Here is an 11543-nt window from a genome sequence, read left to right as displayed (position 1 = left end):
AGATAGATAGATAGATAGATAGATAGATAGATAGATAGATAGATAGATAAACGAACTAACGAAGCAGTGGAGAAAACATTTTCTCTCTCCAACTCCCGTTGGCGGAGCTAATGATATTAAAACCTGTAGCATAATATTAAACAAATTAGTATCACATTATTAATTCTTCATAATTTTGCCTGTAGTGTAGCGTTACCTGTGGCGGTGGATCAAGGAAACGTCCAGTGATGTGTTACACTCCGCATTCAGTACGAAAGTCCGAAGCAAACTGTTATGCATATGGCGCAAAACCACACACCACTGAGGCCTGTAGCACTCACCAATGCTACGACGAAGGTAATTTGAATATAGTATATATATATATATATATATATATATATATATATATATATATATATATATATATATATATATATATATATATATATATATATATATATATATATATATATATCCATCTTGTTGTAGGTAGATTTGATAGCTATAGAGGTATGCCAACCCTGCCACAATCACACCTTGAAACTTTGCATGATGAGCGTACCGTTTGCCCCAATTCTCTTTTGAAATATTATTTTGACTCGTCCAGTCTCAAAACACCCATGGTTATGCTCACTGTATTTCACCTTTATCCTTCACACTTAACGGATTGAAAATATGATTTGAGTGATTCCATATTTTTTTTCCACTTCATAGCATGTGTTGATTGCATTTATTTGTTTTTATCATAGAACCCTGTGATCGTGTTTACAATAACAGTCGGGGAATAGTACAATCCCCAGGTCACACTCTGGACTATCCTGAAAACCAACAATGTTTCAACGATATCGTTCATCCAAATAACGGCTGTATTATGATTCGTTTTATCCGTTTCTCAGTGGAAACCAGCGAAGATTGTGCCAAGGATAGAGTCATTGTGAGTTGTATGCGAAAGCATTGTTTAGAATAACTACTTTTAATAATTCGATACTGTAGGCGCGATCGCTACAACAACAGCGACCGTAGGAAGGGAATGGACTGAAAGATATATACATAACCCTATCTTCCACTTAACCCAACCTATCTTACGAGACTATATGTGGTTGCATACAAACATTCCAGAGCCTGCAGCTACCTAGTATGAGAGCGAACATCGCAAAAAAATCGACATTTGAATAATCAAGGGATTCTGAGTACGTGTTGTGCCATCACCCCTTGAACTCCTGTTTTCAGTCTATACGACTCATTACCCCATTGAGTATCCGTCATTATGTTTACTAGTTTTAAAAGATGACAGCGCCAATAGCCTGTCGTGTCTGTGACGCCTCGACATTGCCTAAATGGCGTTAGCTCATTTGCTTCAGCTGTGTCAACATCTATATATCGAAGGACCTTTCAATTAGTTCGAAGTTAATTTTGGTGTCGGGAGGCAGCCGGGTTGAAAAAAGCAACAACCAAATAGTTGACATGGATAGTGTACGAAACTTTATGATTGGTCAATTTGTGCTGGATAATTACATTTCGTACTCTTTTGGAGAATGCTTAGTATTTTCAGCGCTTACCAAGTGAGTGCAAGGGATGGTGACATTGTATGTAAGAATCCCTTCATTGTTCGATCATGATGTTAGTCGGTGGCTCCGGCTAATTTCCAAATATATTTTCGGGGTTGCCATTGTTACCATTGTTACTGCGAGCCAGCATATCCTTGGTTAATACTGCAAACCGTCCGATTTAATAGTGCCAATGCACGAACTAAGACTTCAGAGCGTGGATGGCGGTGCGATCATAGAAAAATAACCCTACGTTGTACAGGCGTGTACGTGTATGTTTTGTGTGGTACTGGAAATGTGTATGATTGTTTTTATAACTTAAATATTGCTGATTTTCTTTGTTACACGACCTAAAGCTAAAGATAACTTGGTGAATAAAACCTCATAACACTTTGTTAGTGGTCTGAGATCAAACGTATGGAAAAAATATGAAAAGAACGACGTCGACAAAGCACTAAATGCTAGTTTTCTGTGAATTCGAAGTCAGTTGGAAGTCGGATGAGAGCGTCTTGTCTCTAAAAGTCATGTATATACGAACGGACAACAGTAGAGCTAGCCAATTATTTCCATGATTGCTATGAGAATAAATCATATGTACACGTTGATTTATTGCGGAATGATAATTTACTATAAAACTGTCTTATTTTAGCTTCAAGATGTGTCAGAAGAAAGATCTACCATTATCACTAAAAAGGAATACTGCGGTACTACAGCACCGCCACGTTGGTTATCATCCACGTCCCACGCAAGAGTTACTTTAGTCAGTGATGACACCATAGAAGCCAGAGGTTATAAGGCATCGTATGAGTTGCTAGCACATTGCAATATATGGCATGTGGGTCATTGGTCCGAGGTGAGATATCCGTTGACTTACAGTCCATGTATATTATTATATTTTGGAAGTACTGGGTGAAATCATGTTTCAAAGCTGACCCTTTAGAATAGTTATACACAAAGTATTTGTACATTGATATCGGTTGTCGGATTCAATATTATATAATTCTTGGGTTAAGATTAATGAGAAGAATACATCGCTAATAGCTTCGTAGACTGTCAAAGCATGCAAAGATATACGCGAAACAGGTATCATGAACAGTGCTGTCAATGGCGCGTAAATACCTTGCATGGTTGCAATTGCAAGGTAGCATATTGAACCCTGTAAATTCTCATTATCTTTGAGTAAGGTATTTGTTCAATATGGTGAAGAAAAACGTGTTGTCTTTACTTTCATGCAGTGTAGTGTAACGTGTGGAACTGGTATGCGGTTTCGTAGTGTTTTATGTCGAAACAGAGCCACCGACCAGATAGTGTCAGAAGACCAATGTGAACCGCCTAGATATGTGAAACAGGAGATCTGTACTCGTGGAAAGTGTGCCAGAGGTAGGGATGTCATGTTAAACAAACTTATTAGACAGAGAGCGACTCTCTCTCTCTCTCTCTCTCTCTCTCTCTCTCTCTCTCTCTCTCTCTCTCTCTCTCTCTCTCTCTCTCTCTCTCTCTCTCTCTCTCTCTCTCTCTCTCTCTCTCTCTCTCTCTCTCTCTCTCTCTCTCTCTCTCTCTCTCTCTCTCTCTCTCTCTATGTGTTACATGGAGAGTGACCATTCAAGTGTCTTTCCCCATATCACATGCAGGCGATCTTGAAATAGCGACCTTTGACCGTTAACGTCAAGGTCAGCTATCACAATAAGCTATTCTTGCATATTGCAGACAGTCTGTAGCATGCATGTGTGGCCATTTTCTTTTTAAAAATCATGTCTAATGGTAACGCAGAACACCTGCATTAATTTTTGTGCTCACACCATTTTTCCATATTTGAAGTGAACAATTATAATTTACATCTTAACTCTAAAACTTTAATATTACATAAAGACTCCATCCAGTGTCTATCCCCCATATTATTTGGTATAAAGTTTCTTGTGTGACCTTGACCTTTGACCTTGACATTCACTGTCAATTATCAAAGTCCAACCATTCCCTGCATATGACAAACACGTTTTAGTATATATTTGTTGCCACAATTGTGTCCCTCGTTTCATGTTCCATAATTTATGCATGGCATATTTATCGACATTATGTAAAAATATGACATAATGTAAAACAAACGAAAATAATATAGCAACACCACCAACAGACCAATATAACTTACATCAATTTTGTTTTGTTTTATTCGTTTGTTTGTTTGTTTGTTTGTTTGTTTGTTTTTTGTTTTTAATTGTTATAATTTCTGATATGTTTAATTTTTTTGTCTTCATTCTTTTATTCTATTTTGTATGGCAACCTTAAAGCCGCTTCCATAGGTGGATTTGTGTTGAAAAAACAAATAAATAAATAAATAGATAAATAAATAAATAAATAAATAAATAAATAAACAAATGAATGAATGAATAAATAATGAAGGAATGAAATGAATTGTCTTGTGTTCTGACGCTCATTTATTGTAATAAATGACTTATTGTAATTTAATCATTGCAACGAAACGAGAATTAAGTCACTTGGTTTTTGGTCTCGAAACTGTGAACATTTCTCACCTGGCTAAGGCTTTGATTGAGGCCGTGAGGCGAACTCAGGGTTATCACGAAATCAAATCTACCTTCAAGTTTTACTCCAACCATCGTCTCGTACGTATGTTGTTTACCTTCTACTTAGTTATTACAAGTTCTTCTCAGTCAAATTGACACAACTGATTTATGATATTATAATATCTATTGAAAGGAATTAAAATTTTAATGGCACAGTGTTTGACTTTATTTTAGAGACCAGAATTGCTGAAGTAGACTACGACCCCCAATGGTATACTGCATATTACAAGATAACCCGTGATTACAGGGCTTATCAAGATTTCTGGAGTAATTACGTTCATGATCATGGATTTGGTCGAGTGATGCGTGAAGACCCACCCGACTGGAAAGGTATCTACAACAGCAGTTGTTCCATATCATGCGTAATAGCAATAACATATGCAATATTGTGAGACGGTGAGAGAGAGAGAGAGAGAGAGAGAGAGAGAGAGAGAGAGAGAGAGAGAGAGAGAGAGAGAGAGAGAGAGAGAGAGAGAGAGAGAGAGAGAGAGAGAGAGAGAGAGAGAGAGAGAGAGAGAGAGAGAGAGAGAGAGAGAGAGAGAGAGAGAGGGGCGGGGGAGAGAGATAGAGAGACAGACAGACAGACAGACAGACAGACAGACAGAGAGAGGGGGGAGATAGACAGACAGACAGACAGACAGACAGACAGACAGTCAGACAGACAGAGACAGAGAAACAGAGAGAGACAGAGACAGAGGCAGAGAGAGATACCGAAAGAAAGGACACGGTAAAGAGACAGACATACAAATTAAACAGTCAGAGAAAGAGAAGGGAGAGTTAGCAAGGGAGCAAATCACATTGAGGAATGCTTTAAATTGAAGATTCCAATCATCATTGATATCGCTTGGCAGTTGCTATCAACAACCACTATATCCTGTTCAGTGCGTGATTCGATAATAGGAGTAATGTCTGAACCACTTATTAGTGTACACTATGTAAACAAAATACTGGTGATGTACAACAAATACGTTCCACAGACAGTCTACTTCCCTATATCACAGTCCCAGTCTATCAGAGGGACTGGGCCTATATATATGTATATATCATGCTATCTCTCATGCTATGTACCCTAAATAATTATACAACCGTAACAAAATGAATGAAATCTTTGACTCGCACCTTTCTTTGTCGGTTTCATGAATCTCTAGGTTTTCTGACATTCAGTTCAACTCCAGATAACAGTGATCTACAGGATGTCATGAAATTGACAGCTCAAGAGATGTCGTTATTCGGCCACCAAGTCAACGATTTCATAATACAGTGTACATTTGACGAAAAACAATGCAGTTACGAGTAAGTACATTCATGTAGGCTCTTGATAGCACTCTGTATTATAGCTATCCCCTTGAAAGCAAACAACACACATTCCCTTTTTCTCTATTTTATAGGGACTTTCGGACCTTTCAAAATGATAAATATGGGAACTGCTTCACTTTTAACCATGGTATGAATGGAACCGGTATACGACAATCTAAAAGACCCGGACCTCAATACGGTGAGATGCTGGTAGAGACATACATACATACATACATACATACATACATACATACATACATACATACATACATACATACATACATACATGCATACACACACATACACACACATACATACATACATACATACATACATACATACATACATACATACATACATACATACATACATACATACATACATACATACATACATACATACATGCATGCATGCATGCATACATACACACACATACATACATACATACATACACACACACACACATACATACATACATACATGCATGCATGCATGCATGCATACATACACACATACATACATACATACATACATACATACATACATACATACATACACACACATACATACATACATACACACATACATACATACATACATACATACATACATACATACATACATACATACATACATACATACATACATACATGTACATACATATGTATATATACACACACCCGCATGCAAACATACCCGCATCCTCGAATTCTAACGAAGAAATTATCAGTGATGACGTCATATGACAGACCACTCTACTGTAGTGTAAATGTTGTGTGTCATATGAAAACAGATAAGATGAAATCGATTGAAGTGAGATGAAAATGACTCTACTTCGTCTACAAACTTTGGTCTGATGGTATGAAATAATCTTGACCATATCAGTATATGCATGCCATCAAATACTTTCAGAGTTTTACCTTGTTTCATAATTCTACTTAGTCGTAATGGTATTCTGTCCAGACAGGTTTAAAACTGACAATATTCGTGGATCAAAAAGAATATATACCTCTATATGGACAGGAGGCTGGGGTTCGTGTACTTATACATCCACCTGATATAACACCATTTCCTGAAGATGACGGTGTCACTGTAAAACCAGGCGTCAAAACTTCCATTGCAATGAGACAGGTACATTGTAAATTAGAAGAAAAAAAACATCTACTGCCCTTTATCGCTTATTGTAAAATACGTCATGTAACATGTTTGCGGAAGCGGAAACATATAATATCATATCATAATTATCATATAAAGATTGTTCAATAACGGTAAGGAAAATAGTTCGAAAACAATTTCATCTTATTTATTTGACGTTTTAACAACGGTTTCAAGTTCTTGTACAACATACATACATGTGTATTTGTAACTTGTTTATTCTGACAATTCCAGAAACGAACGGACACACAGACAGTTGGATATGCAAATAGACAGACACGGGCTTGTAGATCTAGACAAACAGACAGAAAGACAGACAGACTTATACATACAAACCAACAAATGACACAGACAGACAGACAGACAGACAGACAGACAGACAGACAGACAGACGGACAGGCATGCAGACAAGGAAGCAACGGATCGTACCATCAATAATACCCATTTTCTGTTTCGCTTTCTAAGAAATGTTTCATTTCTTTTGCAATCATGCTGAAAAGTGCACACATAAAGGACACAGTCATTATCGCGTTCTTATATATTTCCAGATAACAATACAGAGGAAAGGTCAACCATATGGTAATTGTTCTGATGTTGGTGATTTCAATACCATGTATGGTGACTTTTACAATTATTCATCTCTGGTAGGTGCATATACTATAATTGGAAGACTTAGCAATGGAGTTACAGCCCGTTGTAGGTTAGTGTTCACTGACTGTGTTTCATATAACCGAGTAGAAATCAATAAGAAACTGCACATTCTACACTACATATAGCAAGATCGAAATTTCTTACTACATTTGTCTAAATTAAATTAAAATGAATAATTGAAATATGCTGCAACTAGACGCACTGACAGACATGCGGGCACCATTGTTTTGTTGTCTGCATTATTTGATGTCTGCATGGAGGCATATTATTGTTCATTTCATTTAGACAAAATGTAACAGGAAACTGTATGCACTCAATCTTGCTATCTTAAAGTGTAGCATGCCATGTGCCGTTTCTTTGTTGTTTTCTGTGTGTTTGTATCAAATAGAACCGGTGAACGGTAACTTAAAAAGGGCTGTATAACTCCACACAGAAATTTCACGACCACTCATAAGGCACCTAGTACCTCTGATCGAATGAATAACGTGGTAATATGAATGTATCAGTAACGAGATTTAACAGGGAAAATGAACTTTTAAGTATGGTGGTAGTGTGGATGGGCAGGGATTGGAAGGTGATATCAATTGTTATTATGTGTATGGTCAGTTATAGCGTCAACACTAACCAGGTGTAATGTTGTATGCATAGAGTTGATGCCGGAATATTTTTGAAAACACCATTCAACCATTATAGTATTCACATGTGAGGTACTAGGTCCTTATTTTAAATACTTATTATAAAAAAAAACATTGTGTTGTGAATAGTTTTTCTTAATTTTTAAGAGTGAAAATACTGCAAGGAAAGTAATCTATAGAGTTATATACCAAAGAGAAACAACTAACAACTATGTTTCTGCCAGTATGAGCGGCGCCATCCTTGTTGAATTTTAAGTTTAAAAAGTCACCTTCACTCTGAGACGACGGTCATATTATTTCGGTATTAATAATTTTCACCGTATTTTACAAACATGTAATCGTGGTTTTACGTCTTCCTAGGCATGCCAGAAAACTTGCCTTCATGATTTTATACGAAAGGAATGCCATTGCGTGGATACTATTTTGATAAATAGTACGAGATGTAAATTATTGAATAGAACTCAAGGTAAGAACACTGATTATATACCCGCCAATAGTGTACACTACAGATAATATTCTCACTATAAATTTGCAGTTATAAGAAAGACAAAAGCATTGTATATTTTGGCCACCAGGAGCGCTGTTCAGAAGCCGCTATGAGTGAGGTAGTCTTGACCCAGGCTCTTGCCGTTGAGGGCTTCACCACCCCCCCCCCACTCCGAGTCTGGGAAAAATACAATGTCGCCTACTGTATGAAGCAACATGGCCGCTGACGAGATCTAGGATAGACACTGATTTGACAAAAATGCCGCATTCTGAAATTTCATTTTCGTCAGCGCTGTATGGTACACACATTTAAAAAAAACATCTTTGTCAGGAGATAAATCAAAATACTCTTAGCAAGAGTTACCACTATGTGATTTCACTACAGAGGTCATGTTATGGGCCATCTCTCCGTGCAGCCATCTTGTGACAATCACTGATGTTGTATTTCCAGACTCTACCAGGGGTGGAGCCCTCAACGGCAAGAGACTGGGTAACCGAGATCTAGACTAGCCATGACTTGGATAGTGTAGCCGCCTTTGAAAGAATTACAGTTTTCCAGTCTTACATGAGAGAAGTTGGGTGCATTCTCAACCAGTCAAAAATACTTATTTTGTTTCGAATGACATACTTTTGCTAAAAACTCTTAGTGTTGTTTTAGCCACCTGACGTTCATGCACTATCACGTGATTTTAGCCCTCATTTCCTCATGTGGGGCGCCCTCTAGTGACACTTCTTTCGAACAAGATTGTAAAGTACTAGTAGGTAACCGGGATATGACGTAGTTCACATGATCAAGATTCATGTAGTAGATACGTATTATTGGAAAAGTACACAACATTGATATCACGTGATAAGGTATACTTTGACTACAAAGGTTGAATAAGAACGAGTACCATTCTCGTATACAAGTATACATTACACAAAAGTGTAATGCATACAAAGTATCAGTCAGAGTCAGAACTTGACGCCTTCTTCGTCAATGTAGATGCCAATGAACTAATTAAAAACACAACATTCTATTCTAGACACATGCAAACAATTAATGGCGTACTTCTATCAATCTGGAATACTCCCCTGTGAATGCCACGTGCCTTGTAGGTAGGTTACATTTACACATGGTCAATGGACTTTCCACGTGTTGACAGAAGTTCATCAAGGTGCATATGTGTTTCTGATACATGTAAAATCAATTGATTTGAAAAAAAAGTAATGTTGTCATACACAGAAAAGAAAACAGATGCACGAACATTAGGATCATGTACAGATTGTGTAATAAGCAAATTCCTGTCTCTTTATTTGAAACGAAAATATTGAATCAAGGTTAGTTATACTAACACTCCTTTTAGGTGCACATGTATACACATGTTATTAAAACCAAATTGTAAGTTATACATAAAAATACCAATCAGACATACATACCCCCCTCACGCACGCACGCACGAATGTAACACACACACACACACACTCTCACACCCCCCACACACACATACACACACACACACGCACGCACACACACATACATATATACATACATACATACATACATACATACACATACATTCATACATACATACATTCATACATACATACATACATACATACATACATACATACATACACACATACATACATACACACACACATTGATTCGAATCAATTCAAGTGAAATCACCAATGTACTTCGACAATCTATTTCAGAGAAATGGCTTTCGAGAGTACTATATCGCAGTCACTTTGGCCATCTAATCATTATGTGGTAAGTCGAACTATAGTGACCTTCATATTGTTTCCGGTTAGTATGACCTTGTTACCGGCTCATTTTCAGTTGTAACACTTGGAAAAAGTTTTAAAATGTTCGTTTACAATATTATTACTGAGGCTCGCAGAACAACCCCGTATCGTAACATTATATTACACGAGCAAACAGATCCGCAAACAAACAAACTTCTCTGTACAAAGTGACATCAATCGGCTGAAGATCTTTCGAAGTCTGAAAAAGTTTAGTGGACGGACAAATTTGCTTAGTCTAGAGGCTGTATTGTCATAATATGTCTACAATTTCTCCTTGTTTTCAGAGCGGCTTGATACAAATGCTTCGTCACATGAATCCTAAAGTGACAGAAACAGTGGTAGACGCCAAGACAGCGAGGTAATAAATAACATACACACACACACTTGAATGACAGACATACAATAGTTATAATAGTAACCAACACATTCTAAACCCTAGGGTTTGGACATTGACGCTCTGTGCTTTGTGCTCTGGGAAGTTCAATTGGCAAATCATAATCCGTTCTCAATAGGGCCTCATCAGCCCACCTATAAGTGGTAAGTGGAAATACTGTTCGCAATTCGCAATTATAGCGCACGTGGTAGGTTTTGCTCTTAGAAATTCTGTCAAAAAATCTTGTGGTATTGTTAGGCAAATTGCTTAAGATACTAAAGTTCGAAACAAAATAACATGTATTTTTTGTTTCCGCAGAGAAAACCTTGTAAATCTCGAAGTATATTTTGCAGAGTTAAACTTTCATAACACCATAGAAACAGTTGGATATACGGTAAGATCTCATGGAATCATTTGTAAGTGGATAAAAAGGGCTATATTCAATTAAGGGGTTAGATAAAGCAACACACCATATTTGGCAATAGAGGATAGTTCCTCTTGCTTGGCTGTCTGTCTCAGAGAGAGTCATGGATTTGAATGTGAAATATCGATAACTTGTATAGGATTTTGATCAAAGACATGGGCAGAACTCAGCAATGATACGCTGGGAATACTTTCCAAACAAAAAAAATGAAGAAAACAATATTTTAGCAAAATTAGACATGTTCCAATGAAAATGAGTTCGGTAAACGCCTCAGATGAAATGTGCAATCTTAAATTTAACGTTGATAAATACAGTGAGTGTGTCAAGGGTGAGATTACAGGTCAAGGTTTGATACTCATGACTTCGAGATTTCAAGTTCACACATTTTACCTCACAACGTGCACGATTCATACATATCAATGACGCAATCTTGGGGACTTTAATTTTAAAAAAGATTGTTTTTCTGATATTTCTTTTCAGATTGAAGAATTGCTTGGTGATGTTGGTGGTCTAATGGGGCTTTATATCGGACTATCAGCGATCACAGTCTTTGAGTTTATCGAATTCTTATTGGACATTTTCATTTACTTGATACAAAGAGTTCGATTGCTGGGGAAGGTGTACTGA

The 11543-nt window shown here is 37.1% G+C and overlaps 2 protein-coding genes across 2 annotated transcripts; both read left to right on the top strand.

The window, feature by feature from the left end:
• The first annotated feature begins 850 nt into the window (after nt 1-850).
• LOC144437991 (uncharacterized) lies at nt 851-4497 on the top strand. The gene is made up of 4 exons (XM_078127024.1): nt 851-913; nt 2176-2379; nt 2762-2906; nt 4280-4497. The coding sequence occupies exons 1-4, from the start codon at nt 851-853 to the stop codon at nt 4495-4497; spliced, it is 630 nt and encodes a 209-aa protein (XP_077983150.1).
• A 1108-nt stretch (nt 4498-5605) lies between these two features.
• LOC144437990 (epithelial sodium channel subunit alpha-like) lies at nt 5606-11543 on the top strand. The gene is made up of 9 exons (XM_078127023.1): nt 5606-5611; nt 6365-6532; nt 7105-7200; nt 8203-8308; nt 9354-9426; nt 10027-10084; nt 10404-10477; nt 10811-10886; nt 11397-11543. The coding sequence occupies exons 1-9, from the start codon at nt 5606-5608 to the stop codon at nt 11541-11543; spliced, it is 804 nt and encodes a 267-aa protein (XP_077983149.1).

Source organism: Glandiceps talaboti, chromosome 7 (genome assembly GCF_964340395.1).
Source record: "Glandiceps talaboti chromosome 7, keGlaTala1.1, whole genome shotgun sequence".
Lineage (NCBI taxonomy): Eukaryota > Metazoa > Hemichordata > Enteropneusta > Spengelidae > Glandiceps > Glandiceps talaboti.
Note: the sequence above shows the minus strand (reverse complement) of the source record. Positions and strands in the feature narration are given on the sequence as shown.